At 48.3% G+C, this 17707-nt stretch overlaps 2 protein-coding genes and 1 non-coding gene across 4 annotated transcripts in view; 1 reads left to right on the top strand and 2 right to left on the bottom strand.

Moving 5' to 3' along the window:
• Positions 1–6133, bottom strand: part of PRMT5 (protein arginine methyltransferase 5) — a 27108-nt gene extending 20975 nt beyond the window's left edge. For both annotated transcript variants that reach the window (XM_015406301.1, XM_015406296.1), the window contains exons 1-4: positions 5983–6133; positions 4663–4781; positions 2970–3055; positions 2236–2370 (exon numbers count right to left, since the gene is read on the bottom strand). In XM_015406301.1, coding sequence (XP_015261787.1) covers positions 2236–2370; positions 2970–3055; positions 4663–4781; positions 5983–6122 — 480 coding nt within the window. In that variant the 5' untranslated portion in view covers positions 6123–6133. The remainder of the gene's footprint in view (positions 1–2235; positions 2371–2969; positions 3056–4662; positions 4782–5982) is intronic.
• A 485-nt stretch (positions 6134–6618) lies between these two features.
• On the top strand, positions 6619–6691 carry TRNAR-ACG. Its single transcript has one exon. It is a non-coding gene; the product is annotated as a tRNA-Arg (tRNA).
• A 1396-nt stretch (positions 6692–8087) lies between these two features.
• Positions 8088–17260, bottom strand: HAUS4 (HAUS augmin like complex subunit 4). Its single transcript, XM_015406360.1, has 10 exons — positions 17144–17260; positions 15709–15779; positions 15480–15622; positions 13501–13617; positions 12574–12714; positions 11471–11567; positions 11181–11326; positions 9979–10109; positions 9504–9572; positions 8088–8385 (listed from the first exon to the last, which is right to left on the bottom strand). The coding sequence occupies exons 2-10, from the start codon at positions 15752–15754 to the stop codon at positions 8208–8210; spliced, it is 1068 nt and encodes a 355-aa protein (XP_015261846.1). The 5' UTR covers positions 15755–15779; positions 17144–17260; the 3' UTR covers positions 8088–8207.
• Between the last annotated feature and the right edge of the window lie 447 nt (positions 17261–17707).

Below are 17707 nucleotides of genomic sequence, written 5' to 3'. Positions count from 1 at the left end.
TCCCCCCCACCCCACCCTTCCTTTGCAGAAGAGCAATGAAGTTGAGTTGTGGGCAGAGGCATACATCAACCAATAGTTGAAAGGCAGAGAGCCCCGTCCCCTGGAGCCATCAGCTACCACCTGTGCCAGTCGCATAAAGGATTAGATCTATGGACCGATCACCAGATCACGCTATTGATTGATGGCACCCGTCGTTTAATAATAGGTCTAACGGGGGTCATTTCGTAGGAAAAAAAAGGTGCAGGGGCTCATTAGCACAACCCATTAGCACAACTCATTTGCATATGCCACACTGTGAGCCATACGGCAAGGGGGCAAGGGCTCGTGTTTCTTCGACCCTGGCTCATAGCTCGTAAGCTCAAAACCCGAGAGAGATCTACACAGCTTCAAAGGAAAGCCTGCAATGGGCCATTCCGGCCAGACGGTGGCAGTGGTGCGCTGCGACCGAGAAAAATGCTGACGACCTCAAATGACGCCGACTAAAGAATGCTGCTGGAACACGTCTGATGCTTACAGCTGACCAAACTCCCTGTCAACTGTGAAGTGTGTGTGATTAAAAATGATATATGTTGTCCACCTTTACCCCCATCATTGTTAGTCCTGTGTCAACACATGAGTAATTTTAAAATCGCTCAGAGCCGGCAGCTCTGCAAGGATTGAGCGATCAATAAATTGAAAGATGATGATGATGATGATGATTATTATTATTATTATTATTATGTTGCCAACTTCAAGGTGGGCCTGGAGATCTCTCAGAATTAAAAGTGATTCCAGGAGACAGAGATGTGTTCCCCTGGAGAAAAAGGCAGCTTTAGAGGGTGGACTCTATGGAATTATATCCTGCCGAGGTCCTTCCTCTCCCTAAGCCCTGTCCTCCCCAGGCTCCGCCCCCAAATATCCAGGAATTTCCCAACTTGGGAGCTGCCAACTCTATTTGCAGCCCATGCCTGTGGATGAGCGAACAAACAAATCTAGGACTAGCTCAAGAAGTAGTTTGTTGGAGGCTTTTTGTTTATTGGCTTATGTAGATAGATTTATTTTTCTGCTGTAACCCAGTTTGGTTCATTTGGAGGGGAAACTCGGATACATTTCCTTAAATTTAAAAACTGGTGAATGTGTCAGGGTTCAATAGTCAGGTCGCACAACACAGTGCTTCATCGGAAGAATCCTGTTTATTGGTACACCCAGGACTATGACATGTGTACAGTTTGTGTCAGGAATGCATGGGAACAGTAAGGCACCCTGAGTTATACTAGAATCAAACACACACACCCCCTACAAGCAAAGCCAATAAGCAAAGTTCGCGCGCGGGGAAAGAAAGCGGGCAAAAGTAAGAGCCGTTGGTTCCCAGCAGAAGCTGAGAGCAGCTGGAGCATCCCGAGGTCAAGGAAAAGACCATACGCAGACAGTGAAACTCAGAGGCAGGCAGAGTAAGGTGGTTTCCCCCTCCACACATTCCAAGAGCATGGCAGAGCTACCTGACAGAATGCAATATAATGTATTGCTTCTATTCTACTTCCCCTCTTGTTGCGATATAGTGGGATCAATTTTAGCCCCACAACATTTTGGTTCCTCCCCCCCCAGCTACCATCCACAGGGAATTAGGAAATGTTGCAGCTACAGGCAAGACTCCGTATACCATGGCACAGTTCCTAGTAAAATCTCCTTGACAGGACTTGAGGGATGAGTTTTGAATGTGGCTCAGAGTCTTGGAATGGGGAAGGATTTAGACGGCTTTAAAAGGGGATTAGGCAGCTCTTTCAGTGGCCACTGACCATGGTGACTAAAGGGAACCTCCACGTTCAGAGACAGTCAACCTCTGAATCCCAGTGCCAGGAGAAAACATCAAGGGGTGGCACTGGCCTCTATGCACTGGTGTTGGCTTTCCAAAGGAACTGGTTGGCCACTGTGGAAGGCAGAACACTGGACTAGATGGACCCCGGTCTGATCCAGCAGGGGCTCTTGTGATGTTCCTAAGGAATTTTCCCCCAGGTCAGTTTGGGTGCTGGCCCTCCCCCGGTTCACTTACATGAGCTACCACTCTACAACCGACGTCGCTGGCTCTCCTCTCCTCTGCTTTAGGCATATGGCCAGTACATTACAGGTTGGAACTGATAAGTAAGGAGAGTGTCATAAAGATGAGACACTTAGCCATGGTGAGGGAAATGTATTGTGGATGTGCGAGGCTCCGTGAAGACTGGACAAGAGGAGGAAGGAAGAGATGGTTGGACATACCATGGAAGTATGGTGCCCAGTATTGATGTGGTTACACAGAACACGAGCCAAATTGGGGTTGTCGGCCTGCGTCAGGGGCAGGAGGAAGGCGGGAAGTCCCAGGTAGGCCCCAAAGTTCAGCTCCTGCAACATGGCCTGCAAAGAGACAGATAAACACAGAGAACCATCATTAGAATACCGGGTACAGTCTTATTCCATCTATCTCTAAAGGAGGAAGGTGGGGGAAAGGGCAACTACAATGATGGTGGGATGGAGCATCTTTATGCAAGAAAAAGTGCTAGGGCTTTTTTAGGTTTAAAAAAACAACACAGAGCGACTTCTTTACTCCGAAATGGACTGGCAATTATAGGTTCAGAGCCAGTACATGAATGTTGAAATAGACAATAGCAGTAGACAGATCATGGAAGCTAAGTAAGCATGGTCGGTACTTGGATGAGAGACCACCAAGGAAGGCTCTGCAGAGGAAGGCCATGGCAAACCACCTCTGCTTCTCACTTGCCTCGAAAGCCCCTTGCTGGGGTTGCCGTAAGTTAGTTGCAACTTGACAGCACTTGTACACGTAGTTTCATGGAGTAAAGCGCTATCCAAGGCTTTTAGTAATCAGGAATGGAATCTCTGTTTTCAGAGACAAGATGCTTCCGAACTACCAGCCGCCAGGAGCCAATGACAGACTTCTGTTGAACCGAAAGTCCTCTACATCAATAAAGAAATGGCATTTGAGCAGACTCACTCACCATCTCGGAATTCCTGCGAACCTTCTCCACCTTGGAATCGGCTTGGATCCATGGGGACAGCTTGCCCACAATCAGCGTGTTCCAGTCTGGCAAGGAGCAACATGTTATGGTCAGTGCTCCCTTGAAGCTGTGGAGTGTTGTGAGCAAAAATTCTGCTTTGTGAGCTACTGGCATTAAAGCTGTGAGTGAACCATTTGGCTACTGCATAAATCAGTTTGCTCTGGAGCCCTCCTTCCTGAGCCGAGACAAAAATGTGTGAGTCGGAGGCTAAAAAATTGGGAGCTAGCTCACACTAAGTCAGCTTAGAGGGAACACTGGTTATGGTGATTAGAGCCAAAACCCTCTGACTGGGGGAGGGCAGACAGCTTGTCCAGGGCCGCCAGCCCTGCAAGATATATAGCATAACCCTTCAAGATTGACCAAAAGCACCTTCCTAGATTGTAGCACATGAAGAAGAAGAAGAGATTGGATTTATACACCGCCCTTCACTTGGAGTCTCTCCCTCCCCCTCCCCACAACTGACACCCTGTGAGGTAGGTGGGGCTGAGAGAACTCTGACACAAACTGCTATTTTTCAAGGACAGCTGTGCCAGAGCTTGTGACTGACCCAAGGTCACATCAGCAGGTGCAAGTGGAGGAGTGGGGAATCAAACCCGGTTCTCCCAGATTAGAGTCCGCGCACTTAACCACTACACCAAACTGGCTCTGAGCACTGAGCAGTCAGGGCAGACAGAGAGACATTCTCTGGGACCTGCCCACAACAGAAAAACAGAGGGGAGGGGCTGTGGTTCAGTGGTACAGCATCTGCTTGGCATGCAGAAGATCCTAGGGTTCAATCCCCCAGCGTCTCCAGTTGAAAGGACCAGGCAGTAGGCGATGCGAAAGGCATCAGCCTGAGACCCTGGAGAGCCACTGCCAGTCTGAGTAGACAACACTGACTGTGACGGACCGATGGTCTGATTCAGGCAGAACGGCTTCATATGAACTTACTCCCATTAGACAACTATCCAATTCCAAGCTTGAATATTTCCCCCAAACACTGTACAATCCCTGTATGCAACGCTGAAGTTAAGCAAAAGTGGGGTAACACATACAGATACAGAGATCTTTTAACCAGGGCTTTTTTTGTAGAAAAAGCCCAGCAGGAACTCATTAGCATAATAGGCCACACCCAACAGAAACTCATTAGCATATCCAGCCACACCCATGAGAGCATAGCTTATTAGCATATTAGGTCACACCCCCATGTTACCAGAAGTATAGTCATCCAGCCACACCCACCTTTTGCTTCTTATTCTGTTTACCTTGTTTGCTGTCAAAACCCAGGGCTTTTTTTGTAGCAGGAACTCCTTTGCATGTTAGGCCACACACCCCTAATGTAGCCAATCCTAATGAGTTTCTGCTGTTGGGTGTGGCCTATTATGCTAATGAGTTCCTGCCGGGCGTGGTCAACTTGGGAGCCAGCCAGAACTCCGTTCCTGTGCGTTCCTGCCCAAAAATAGCCCTGCTTTTAACAGGGAATTTAGTTCTCGGTGCAATTTTTGTGACCCCCCCGAAGTGCCACAGAATAGGTGTGAGATAAACGGAACGGATTCTTTTTTCTTTTCTTTTCTTAAAGGAAGCAAGCACTGAATCTCGTCTGGTCAGTAGAAATAGAAATCCATCAAAGCAACGAGGCCTTTGATGTTCTCACCTCTTCCTGAGAGCAGCAGGTCAGAGCGGGTCTGGGGACCCGACCGGCTCTTAGGTGGTTCCAGGAAAAACTCCCTCTTGTATCGAGGATGGAAAATGGGCATGCAGAGGAAATCAAACCTGTGGATTGAGAAATTGGGGGTAGAAGAAATTGATAAGAGCTTGGTGACAAAAACACAAGACCATAAGCTGCCAATCAATTAATTATTTTTTTTTAAGTATGAAATAATAATTTTACAGGTCAGATTTGGAATCGTAACAAACTTCTTTGCCTGAGACATGTTTGGGCTTCCACCCACCTCTCTTCACGCATGGGGCCCAACTGAAAGCATCCTGCTTTAGTTTTCATTCAAGAGTGAATTTTTTGGACAGATAAATAGGACTGTACTATATTGAAATCGTCTCAGAAAGCTGCATTGATAAAGAGTTAAGGGCTGCTTACCACTGTAAGTATGTACCAGACTAGGTATTTCCTACACCACTTAACGTACCATGTTTAGAAGCTCATGCTTTTTTCCAGCTCTATTTGAGACATCTGTTTGTTTTCAGGTTTCTGCAGTCCAAACCTTACTATACTGTTCACTGGATGCTGCATCCTGTTGAGTACCCTACGTAATTTGCCCTGAGTCTCAGATACATGAATACTTGCTAGGCAAAGGGGCAGATATCATGTTGCCACCATTGCTTTAGGCAGGGCTCCTACACCTTTGCTTTAGGCAGGGCTCCTGCCAACCTAGCAGTTCGAAAGCAAGAAATTGCAAGTAGATAAATAGGTACCACTTTGGTGGGAAGGTAACAGCGTTCCGTGCGCCTTGGTGTTTAGTCATGCCGGCCACATGACCACGGAAACGTCTTCGGACAGCGCTGGCTCTTCGGCTTTGAAACGGAGATGAGCACCGCAACCCTAGAGTCGGATTCGACTGGCTTTCGAGCAAGGGAACCTTTACCTTTACCTTTACCTACACCTTTAAGACTTATATGGTGGGCATATTTCCCATCCCTGCCATCTCTATGATGGGAAAGCATCACCTGTGGAGTTTCTACCTGCTGTACATCAGATAAAGACATAGACAGCAGCCCTACCAGACAAGCATCAGTTGAGGTCAGCCATGACCTCTTGCAGGCTCAGGGAGTATGACCTCTCTGTCCTGGGGTCAAAGGTCACCACAATGGACAATTAGTCGTGATAAATATTTGTAGGAGTACAATTCAAAAGAGCATCCCCCTCACACACACAAACCCCCCAGGTTGGTTCATTGGTCACCGGGGCTTAGCAACTGGGGTCAGAGGTCACACAGGAGTACCACGTGGTTTCTCTCACCCCTGCCGGGCTACCGCCCCCAGAGTGCCGGCCACTTCCGGGACGCAGCTCAAGTCCCTCCCGCAGGAGACGCGGGCCACTGCGGCTGCTGCCGCTCCAGCCACCGCCGCTGCCGCCATCGCCGCTGCAGTCGCCGCCATGCCCGCCACACAGAGAGGCGAGAGCCAGCTGGACACGCCTTCTTCGCAACTCGGGCCAATCAGCGGCCACACTTCCGACAGCCGCCCAATCAACAGAAAGCTTTCCCAGCCATAGGGAGGGGAGGAACCAGCCTTGTCAAGGTTGAGCCAATAAAAAGCCTAGATGTGGGCGGGGCAGGAGGAGGTGCCTTTCTCCCCCCCCCCGGCTTGTTGAAGGCGCGCGAGGCGAAATTCACATTTCCCATCATGCTCCTAGAAGTAGAGGGTGTTTTGGACTCTATTTCCCGATGGTCAACGCATGCAACCTTTAACCTTTCTTCGCACTACAAATACCAGCGCGCATTGCTCTTAAAAGTGGCTTCCGAACGCTCGACTGAAGAACTATGTTTCCCAGCATGCATTACGATAGGAAGCCCTTCTTTTGTACAGCTTGCGAGTCACGTCCTCAGTCGTAGTCCATATAGGGAAGCTGTCGCAACTGTTACAAAACATCTGAGGGCCAGTGGCGCAATGGATAACGCGTCTGACTACGGATCAGAAGATTCTAGGTTCGACTCCTGGCTGGCTCGAAGATGTATTTTTTTCCCCTGTACTGAAAAAACCTGAACACGATGCAACAATTTAATCCATTTTTTATCCGAAATATTTATATATACTGAGGGACTAATTAATATTTCATAGTGAAGCGGTTTGCAGATATAGCCATTTTTAACAGTATTAACAGATATAGCCATTTACAAACTGTGATAACAATGCCTATTTCACAAACAGCGCTGGACCACTTGTGAAGTCAAATCTCCCCCCTCCCCCCCAGTCCTGGCTGCTGTGCATTGACTCCTATCAACTGCAGGGAGACAAAACAGCAGCTGGAGCCATAGAGACCTCCCAATGGGAGAAACTGCACCTGCTTAATTGCTTCTGGCTCTGCCTAAGCACTCATACTACGGAATAGCAGCAACTTAACTACTTTCTATAAAATATGCATTAAATATACACATTAACCAAGCTTCACTAATGTTTTAGTACCTCCAAGGCCAAATTCCCCACCACTGAATTGAACCTTCTCTATGCGAGATCCAGATTTGAAACACGGTGAATATTTAATTGCCTACCCCGAACACCATTTAGCAACTGCTGTGGCATGTGCAGAAAATCCAGGTTTCGGCCTTTCCTAGCAGACTTCATCGCTAGGAAGAGCTGTCAAAATCCCATTTGATATGTTTTTTCCCCAAAGGTGAACATGCTATCTTTGAAAAGCACTTCTTCTTTCCTCCAAGGGGTAATTTTTAAAACAGTGGCACAAAATTAGCCTCTTTAATAAGCAATAAAAAGGGCTCTGATTTGTATTTAACTATGGAGACAAAGATAATTAAATAGCAACCATTACAGAGTTAATGATTGAAACTAACCATTGAAAGTCTCTTTAAGTTGGCCATGATCTACTACAGAAGACAGAAAGTGCCCCTATTCCGAGCCTATTTTACAGCAAAAGCCTATCATTTCACATCACTGCTTCGTGCAGCACCCACATAACACAACATGGAAGACCGTATACACTGGGCTGTTAACAATTTAACTGAAGATTTCATCTGCAAACGAGAGAAGACAGGGTCAGGGACTGCAAGCAGAGGGCTCCAGGTTTCTTGGTTCTGTTTTCGCTTTGCAATAAAGAGCCAAGCCAGCAAGACGATATTTACAGCCAGTACTATTTATTCACTCTTATCAACGGGCACAGCGTTTTTTCTCCAGGCACAGCAGGCTAATATGAAATTCTGTTATTTGGGATATCGGTACAGGCCTCTTGGGTTTTATCCGTGCTTTAGAGAGGCTGAAACAGATTCTGAGAAAAGCCCAACATGCTGTTGGCAATTTGGGGGAAGGAGGGGGGGGATGGAGGGAAAACAGTATGAGTGGATGTGTTGCAGCAGCAAGGTAATGGCCACCAGGAGCTCTTTTCATAAGCAACACAAGATGTTAACTCGTTTCCTTCGCATTTCTCCTGCAAGTATTTTTTTATAAAGTAGCCACTATGCATCCACCGGTCAACATTCCAAACGAGGCCCTTCCCACGCTTCGTGTGAAATCTCAGTCTTTGTTGAATTCCGTCAGCACCCAGCGCCTGTTCTCAATGATGGCTTGCAGCCGGGCATACTCCTTCACCAGTTCCTCAAACTCTGGGCCCAGAATCTCATAGCTTGAGAGCATCTTGCGGGAAGCAGCTAAATCTTGCTCTTCTTGGCGTATGGCTGCCTGCAGTCTGTCCCTGGAAAGAAAACAATTAATTACCAGGGTGTTGCCAAAGCTCTTGCAAAACAGAGCAATGTATGGAATGACGTTTCCCATCCCATTCATCTGTATGCCTTCAAGCTTCTTTCCATCATCCATTCCTGTCCTACTTCTCCAATAGACTGCATAAAAGACTCCGATCTGCTCACTTATTCCCCAGTCTATATTTTAACCAAAGAATTTGAGAATCACATTATCAAACAGGCACTAGAAATTTATGTCCTTGCTTCCCTTTGACCTATCACAATCTCTACAGTCGGCTTAACAAAGAGCCTATCCGTGTGCCACATCAAAGTCTCAAGGACACAAGCTGCAGTCTTACATGTAGGACTGCATGGAGGCCGCGAACAAGGAAATGTGGGACCAGAGTTCAAGCACAGTGCCTCTATGTCCCTTTAACCAGGCCCAGACAATACAGTCTAGTGTGAATGTAGGTCACCACAAAACTCTGCATGCCGATTCTTCCAAATTAGAGTACCATGTGGCTTACGCTAGTGTATTGCTACCTATCACTTTAAGTATGTGCCAGACTAGGGTAGTTTCTACACCACTTAACATATGTTTAGAAGTTCATGCTTTGTTTCAGCTCTGTTTGAGATTGGTTTCTTTTCAGATTTTCTAATCCAAACCCTATTGTGATGTTCACTGGCTGTTCAGTCTATTGACTGTACTTGACTTAGACTATGTGATCCCCCTTGTGTCTCAGTTAGAAAGGCGAACTACAAATAACCAAATAATAAACATAGTAATATTTTAAATAATCATGTACTGGTATCCAGTGTTCCCTCTAAGCTGAGTTAGTGTGAGCTAGCTCACAGTTTTTTAGCCTCTAGCTCACACGTTTTTGTCTTCGCTCAGGAAGGATGGCTCCAGAGCAAACTAATTTATGCAGTAGCCAAATCGCTCGCTCACAACTTTAATGCCAGGAGCTCACAAGGTAGAATTTCTGCTCACAAGACTCTACCAGTTAGAGGGAACATTGCTGGTATCCCTTTGTTGACTGCATTTGTTCCTGCCATAATATTAAGACTCAATGGATCGCACCCATTGCAGAGTTCTATTATTTCAAACAAAGACCGTCTCTCCCCCACTAACCTCATCACCTGGTGTACATCCACCTTCTCAGGTACATAGGTTTCCAAGAGAACGCTCAATTCTTCAAGTCTACGACAGATTAAATTTGTTCAGAAAACATAGTTAAACATGCACTGATCTCTTGCACCTATCAGACTTCTGACATACACCTTCTGATACCCTCCACTCACAGACACTGTCTGTCTACTCTTTTTAGAAAGAGGTTAAAATGGTGCTTGAATGACTTCTGGACTCCAATTTTCTCTCACGAATGAAATCTTTGATCTACCTTGGCTTAAGGCACAAATCTTTTGCCTCACTTCTTATTTCTTCACTCCCGCATTCATAAGCAATTTTTAATGTATATGTTTTATTTATATTGGAAGCCACGGAGTTCTGAAAGCAAATACATAAACCCCTGACTTGCCTAGCTCAACCTCTTGCTCCACTAACCTCAGAACCTTCCAGGCACACAAAGGAGAGGGCAAAAGCTTACCGTATCTTGAGGAACATGGCACTGCATTTGATTTCCAGGTACTGGGTATTGAGGGAGTCAAGTTCGGACTGAGCACCAAGACGATATTCACGGGCAAAGCGTTTTAGTAGGACTAAGCAGCGTAACAGGACCTACAGGAAGCCAAACAAGGAGAAAGGCACACGTCACAGCATAGAACCCATGGGTTCGAGGCAAGTTTCTAGCTCTTGCAATCATGGGGGGGAAAGTAAACATGTTGACAATGCCTGGAAAAAGTAAAAAGGGAGGTGACCGTGCACGGCCTCCACTATGGACTAATATGACCTGAAGAAGGAAACATTCTTAAAAGATACAAAGGACACAAGCTGGGGGGGGGGGGGTGGTTTGTGGTTAAAACAAGTGCTGCCTGGCATCCTATATGAAAGCCAATGCAGGCAGTGTTGAGGCACCGGGATAACATAGTGTTGGTTATTAGAGGTTTTATCTTACACACTTTTTAAAATGATCTGCTTCTGATCTGAGGTCTGTTTTTAAGGGTAGTTTTATGTTGTTTATGTTTATGTAACAGCGTTCCGTGCGCCTTGGTGTTTAGTCATGCCGGCCACATGACCACGGAAACGTCTTCGGACAGCGCTGGCTCTTCGGCTTTGAAACGGAGATGAGCACCGCAACCCTAGAGTCGGATTTGACTGGCTTTCGAGCAAGGGAACCTTTACCTTTTACCTTATGTTGTTTATGTCCAATGTCTCGTTTTATATTGCTATGTTTTTTAATTGTGAGCTGCCTTGAGTAAGACTCTGAAGAGGCGGCATAGAAATATTATAAATATATAAAGCCCTGCCCCTATTGCTCATATTCCTAGTACCTACCAGTTTCCACCTCCACTACCCTGAATATTGTAAAAAAAGAAAAAGAAACTGAATGCAAAGTTAGTTGAAGCACAGATGTACTTATGAGCATAATTCTGGACAGAGAGTTTTGATTTCCTCAGCAGGGAGTATTCACATCCTTACCAGATGCACAACCCAGTGGCGAGGCTTTTTCCTCCAGCCCTTACCTGGGGGCAGTTGAGAAGAAGCAAACAACCGTGATGTATTATGCCAAAAAAGTCTCCAAAGAAAAAAGAAATTTCTACTCTTTGGAGACTTTTTTGGCATAATACATCACGGATGTTTGCTTCTTCTCAACTTCCATCTTGTGATCTCTCTCTTTGGTTTGCTTACCTGAGGATAGGCAGCCTTCTGCTGTTCCAGCAACCCCATGAGCTCTCGGTCCCGATCACGGGCCTCCTGCAGGCGCTGTTTTTCTGCAGCTAAACTTTCCGCCAGGGACCCCATCATAGTTGCCCGAGGAATCTGTCCAGCACCATCTGCAAGAGGAGAAGTCAGCTGGCGGACACTCCTAATAAGTTTCGTGCTGGGCCATCAATTTCTCTCTATTCTGTTGTTCCTTCTGGGGGCCTCGCCTCGAAAGGGCAACCCCCCCCCCCAGCTCAGCAGTGTGAGGGTCTTACCACTCTCTGGACAGAAGTAACTCAGCATAGCCGAGCACTTGTGCTTAAGACGCTTCTCCAACTCCACGGGAAGGCGCTTCTGCATCTCCTCCAGCTCCTGGGGCAAAGTACAGAGGCACAGACCACATCAGCACAAACTCATTTAAGTGCTACTACCTCCCTTCAGGGTTCACAGGAAATATTAGAGCGCTTTTAGGCAAAGCGTTGGACACATCCAACACCAGCAACGGAAAAGCAATCGCCCCAAGTGGACCACTGCTCATCCATACAACTAGCTGTTATGACGCAGGGATGAAAGAACAGAGCAGAACCTAAATGAACTCTTCTTTGCCCTCTCATGCTAGCAGGTATTTCTTCCTGGAGTTATAACGTTTACGTTACTTTTACTGTTATCAGAAACTACTTTAGTAGATTGCAAATTATTGAAATAAAACTTCTGGCATTGGGTCTGGTGGGGAAAGTACCTTCTGTTTGGATTCCATTAGAGAGGGATATTTCCCTCACAGAACTACAATTCCCAAGATTCCTTTAAGAGCCTGACAGTTAAGCCTATATATTTCAACTAGTATCAACATAACTTTTGGAAGACCAGGTGCTGGATAGATGATGCAGCACCTAGACCAATTCCTTGCCTCGGGCCACTTGCTAAACTCACCTTTACAGAAGAGGAGAGGAGATTGGATTTATACCCCGCCCTTCACTACCCAAAGGAGTCTCAGAGCGGCTGACAAACTCCTTTCCCTTCCTCTCCCCACAACAGACACCCTGTGAGGTCGGTGGGGCTGACAGAGCTCTGACAGGCACTGCTCTTTTTCAAGGACAGCTCTTATCAGAACTATGGCTTGCCCAAGGTCATCCAGCAGCTGCAAGTGGAGGAGTGGGGGATCAAACCCGGTTCTCCCAGATTAGAGTCCGTGCACTTAACCACTACACCAAACTGGCTCACAATCCATACCATGCAAGGTCCACCATTTGTCAGATGTTTAGAATAAAAGAACCATTTAGTAAAAGCAACGCCAACAGGTGGTTTTTGTGCCTCGACATAGGCATCCCTCTCAACAATCCCACTTACTTAGTGCAGAAAGGGAATATGCCTAACTTACTTGATTAGGGGGAAGAAGCTCCGAGAGGTCAGAGGGCACCAAACCTAGGAGGGACGGCTGCACAGCTTGCGCAGAAGGGCCAAAGTCAAGGATTCGCCTCAGCTCACCTACCAAAAGCTGCTGCTCCAAGACTTCTAAAAACTGAAAGGCAACACAGCGAGATTTTGCAAGGGGCTGTCCAAAAAAACCCCCTCCAGTCAACCCCCTCAGAAGCCTGACCACACCCATCCGTTGCTTTTCCACAAGCCTCAGACAGCCCCACATACATATGACCCCTGAACATCAATTCAAGTACTTCTAGACTCCTCTCGAGTTTTCTACTTCCCCAAACGTGCTTTGTCAGCTCACTGCTTTTTCTTCAAATCCAGGGCTATTTTGGGGCAGGAACGCACAGGAACGGAGTTCCGGTTGGCTCCCAAGTGGGCCACGCCCAGCAGGAACTCATTAGCATAATAGGCCACACTCAACAGCAGAAACTCATTAGGATTGGCTACAATTAGGGGTGTGTGGCCTAACATGCAAAAAGCCCTGGGTTTTGACAACAAACAAGGTAAAGAGAATAAGAAGCAATAGGTGGGTGTGGATAAATGAGTACACTTCTGGTAACATGGGGTGTGGCCTAATATGCAAATGAGCTGTGCTGTCAGGGTGTGGCCTAACGTGTTAATGAGTTCCTGGTGTTGGGTGTGGCCTATTATGCTAATGAGTTCCTGCTGGGCTTTTTCTACAAAAAAAGCCCTGTTCAAATCCAACAGCCGTCTTGGAGCTCAGTTACATTTGACTGTGATTCCTTTCCATAACCTTTACGTCAAAACCTTTCAGCCTCCCCTCTCTCAAGATCTCCAGCCCCATTCCAGATTCCTACTGACTGCCCTTGACCATTCATTCATTCCCCCAAGACACTTTTCATTTCTTGTCAAGCACTACTTTTTTCTCCTGTGCAGCGAGTCCAGACCCAAAGTCCCTCAGGGCCTCCTGAAGAACCCGGTGTAGAGCCTCCCACTTCAGCCAGTTTGCTCGGGAGAGATGTAATTGTTTCCTTGCCTGTGGGTGGAGGAAAGTGAGAAAGGAATGAGCAGCAGTACGGGTAATGCAGCAAAATAAAACAAACCCACCATTCTTAAAATTGTCCACTGTTATTTATGCTCTACGGTGTGTGTGTGTGTGCAGAAGAGTCAAATTTCATCTCATGCTTTGCCAGACTTTGCAATGAATTCACATATATTTATTTTATTTATTCATTTGAAACATTTCTATGCTGTCTTTCTAGCCAAATCGAGTCCCCATGGCAGCAAACTTCTAAACCAGGGGTCCCCAGACTTTTTGAGCCTGCCCGGCAGCTTCACAATTCTGACAGAGCATGGTGGGCAACACCACAAAATGGCTGCCTCAGGAGACAGAGTCAGCCACAGAAGGATCACCCCAGCTTACCTTCGGTCACACAGCAAAGATCCCTGGTTGCAGCGTTGGCAGCTACTGCCAAAGCGACATTTTTAAAAATCTGCACAGACAATCGTATCTCCATTGGCAAAAGAATCCATGCTGGATAAAAGCCCCACCCAGCCCGGCCCAAAAAACACTTGGCAGGTGCCAGGAAAGATGTCAGTGGACACCACATTAGAGACCCCTGATCTAAGCATTTAAAACATTAAAGCAGCATTTATAAAGCATATGTAAAATATTACACTGCACAATCTCTATATTATAAAGCTAATTTGGGGTGACCACGCTCGATGTGCTCCCTCAGCCATAGGCTGAAGCAGCCGCCACTCACGCCGAGGACGCTGGCCACTGGCCACGGTCTCTGCCCCCCGCCCACAGAGGCGGCGCCAGAGTGAACGTGCCCTGCGATTCGAAGAGAGAGCTGCTTTGGCGTGGCCACGCTCGACGCGCTCCCTCAGCCGTAGCCTGAGCCAGCCGCCACTCATGCCGGGGACACTGGCCACTTGCCACAGTCTCTGACGCCCGCCCACAGATGTAGCGCCGGGGCGAACATGCCCTGCAATTCGAAGACACCGTGGCAGAGTTTTGCCCCACCACCCAAACACCCACCATGTCCATCCTCTCCCAAGCGCCCATAGCCAGCCGGGCTGCATGCGGCCCGACGACAGACAGGCTGCATGCACCACTGGGGGGCCGTGGCCCTTGCCTGCCGCCACCACCCTTGCCTGAACATGCGTCGCCGCCCGGCCTTCGTGCAATTTGACGAGGGGCGGCCCAGCCGCTCCCACCGCCGCCCTCACATGAGCCTGGCTCCCGGCTGCCCTGCGCCCGGACGACGGCCGCACTGCCCACTCCAGTGCGCGGGGGCCGCCTCTGACCGTGCCTGATCCTGCCGCCGCCACCACCAACTACATGCAGCTGGCTGGCCTCTTATTGGGTGGGGGCTGGAGATCACCCAGCCACTCCCTCACCCCCCGACTCCGGGGGGGTCGAGCAGTGGGAGAGATTGGGAGACTGGGGACGCCTCCGTTGCACCGTGCTAGGGACCGTTGTCTTCCTCCACAATGGGCTTTGCTCCTAGTAAAAACATATAGACATACAAATACAATACCACTGTGTGACAGAGTGTTGGACTGGATGGGCCATTGGCCTGATCCAACACTGGCTTATGTTCTTATGTAACCAGTGATTACCTTGCCTAATTTTTTTTGCTAGCCAGAGAGAAGGGAAAAATAAATATGTAACATGCTGAAGCCCGACCACAGGCCACTGGAAGCTTTGCTATCCTCTCTCTTCTACCTTCAGAGATTCTGCAAGGGAATGGGCCCCCCAATTTCAAGACCTTCTTTTCCCAGTGGCAAAGCCTGCAAGTTTGCTTTTGGTGAACTTTATACCCATTACCACACATGCAGCAGGACTAAGTAGCGCAAAACAGCCTGGCTGGATCACAGCGATTATCCTACCTCCTCTAGCTGTTGTGCCAAGTTGGTACTGAGCCCACTTGAGTCCATATGTTTCGTCAAGCTCATAAGGAGATTAGCCAAACCAGGATAGGCAGCCAGGTCTTCATCAGTGAGCGAGCAGGGGGGCAGGCGGCTACCAGAACCTGTGGGGACAGAAAGTGAGAAGGAGGGAAAAGTTCTTCCCCTCTACTCACCTGAGTTTTACCTGAGGTCAACTCAAAGATGTTACCTGGCTGCAGCAGCTCAGCACCCAGAGCTCCTGAGGCAGACGCCATCAGCTCTTCAACCAGACAGAGCTGCCTAGAAAGAAGAAGGGCGGACGGCAGTGGTTAGAAGAAGCTAAAAGAACCAAGAGAGAATCCAGAAGCTAGAGAATTGCCTTGTAGAAAGATAAATCTAAGGTTACCGGTCGTACAACCCTGTACAGGAATCTACAAAAACAGCACTATGCAAACCCAAGTGTTGGCATACTAGTCAGAAGCTGAGTCCTGCCCAGCAAGAGGGGTACACAAAGGGGGTTGGTCTCTTTTGCCAGCTGAGGGGATAAATTAGGGGATGACCACAGAGCGCTGGAAGGGCTCGCTGTACATCAGACCCAGTGTCAAATATGGAGGTACTCATGCTAAGCATCATGCAAAGAATCATAAGTTAAAGCCAGTCGAATAGAAGCCACCAATCATAAACCAGAGGACTATTTCTTTCATGCTTCTTTCCCTCATTCACGTAGAGACCACACCAAGTAGACGGAGGCCCTCCCTGTGCCCCTTGGCAGGGGTGTGACACTATCTTTAAAATGCACCAGTGTAAACTATGGCACTTGTGTCAAGAAGAAGAGATTGGATTTATACCCCGGCCTTCACTCTGAGTCACAGAGCGGCTTACAAACTCCCTTCCCTTCCCCACAACAGGCACCCTGTGAGGTAGGTGGGGCTGAGAGAGCTCTCTCAAGAACTGCTCGTGAAAGAACAGCTCTGAGAGAACTGTGGCTTGCCCAAGGTCATCCAGCAGCTGCAAGTGGAGGGGTGGGGAATCAAACCCGGTTCTCCCAGATTAGAGTCCGCGCACTTAACCACTGCACTCAAACTGAGGAAGGGCTTGTTCCTTCCCGATGCATGCTACGCCAACCTGTTTTTTTAAAAAAAGCTTTCTTAAAGTCTGCCAACCAAAAATAATTTTTTCTCATCAAGGCAAGTCTCCTAGTCGTCATCCCCCCACCCCACCCCACCCCCGTCAATCTTACAACAGCCAAGCAGAAAGTTCTGTTCTCTCTCCCCTCCGACACGGGGCATACCATACCACTCACGCCAACCTAAACCCGGGGTCTACATCCAATCCCCCAGAATGCAATGCTCACGCCACCCTGAACCACCATTTGCATCTTTGGCCATGCCACCTTCTCCTAAACACTCGCACCTTGCTACTTCTCCTGGCAGAAGCCCTCTGCCTTTAAAAGCAGCTGGGCAGGCAGAAACCCAACTGGTGCAGCTTACACTGGAACGCATGTGCAGCGCAGCTGTGCAACAGGCAAAAGAGCACAGGGCCCCTGTAAGAACGGAATGGTGGCAACTCAGTTCCCTCATCCCCAAGAGTTTCCCATTTCCTGGTTTAAATATAAAAAAAAAGGCCAACACGACTTCAGGATTATTCCTGTCCAGAAAACGCACCAATTTCACAGTCCTCAACAGGACGGGAGGAAAGTGGCGATAGAGGACGCAGCAGGTCCCACTGAGGCAAACCAGTTCCAGGAGGGGAGCCGCCCGCTAGGAGACGAAAATAAAGTTTTTCCCGCCTTTTTGTCCCCGTCCCCCCCGTGACGTTCTAACAGTCTCCCCGCGCGCTCCGCAAACTCCAGCCAACTTAGGGAAGGAAGGGGACAGGACAGATGGAGCCTCCCGCCAAGGGCGGGGCCCAGAGTCAAGGAGCCAATGAGGAGCCTGGCAGATAAAAGAAAGGCGGTGCTTCCAATGAAAACCAAGGGGGAAAGGACGGAGGCGGGACTCCAGCCGCTAATCGAACACTCTGACTGGCCAATATTTGCGACGACGGCATCTCTGCGGAAGTCGAGTTTGAAGCCGCGGGGGTGCCCGTGCCAGTAGCTGAGGGCAGGATATGCCCTCCAGTGCATCCTTCCAATATTAAGCCGCGCCCCCGACGCCTTCCAGGGCTGATGCAGTGTGGCAGGGAGGCGTGGAGACTCTGGCTTGTCCATCAGTCGCGGGGGCAGCTAG

This window comes from Gekko japonicus, unplaced genomic scaffold (assembly GCF_001447785.1).
Source record: "Gekko japonicus isolate JY-2015 unplaced genomic scaffold, Gekko_japonicus_V1.1 scaffold1746, whole genome shotgun sequence".
Lineage (NCBI taxonomy): Eukaryota > Metazoa > Chordata > Lepidosauria > Squamata > Gekkonidae > Gekko > Gekko japonicus.
This window is presented reverse-complemented; position numbering and strand designations above follow the sequence as displayed.

What these genes read in the sequence shown, in the direction of transcription:
- HAUS4 (XM_015406360.1), bottom strand. Translation starts at nt 15,754, where the DNA reads ATGGCGTCTGCCTCAGGAGCTCTGGGTGCTGAGCTGCTGCAGCCAG. An exon ending in TGCTGAGCTGCTGCAGCCAG is followed by an intron (nt 15,623 to 15,708) that starts GTAACATCTTTG and finishes CTGTCCCCACAG; the next exon opens with GTTCTGGTAGCCGCCTGCCC. An exon ending in AGCTTCTTCCCCCTAATCAA is followed by an intron (nt 11,568 to 12,573) that starts GTAAGTTAGGCA and finishes ACTTTGCCCCAG; the next exon opens with GAGCTGGAGGAGATGCAGAA.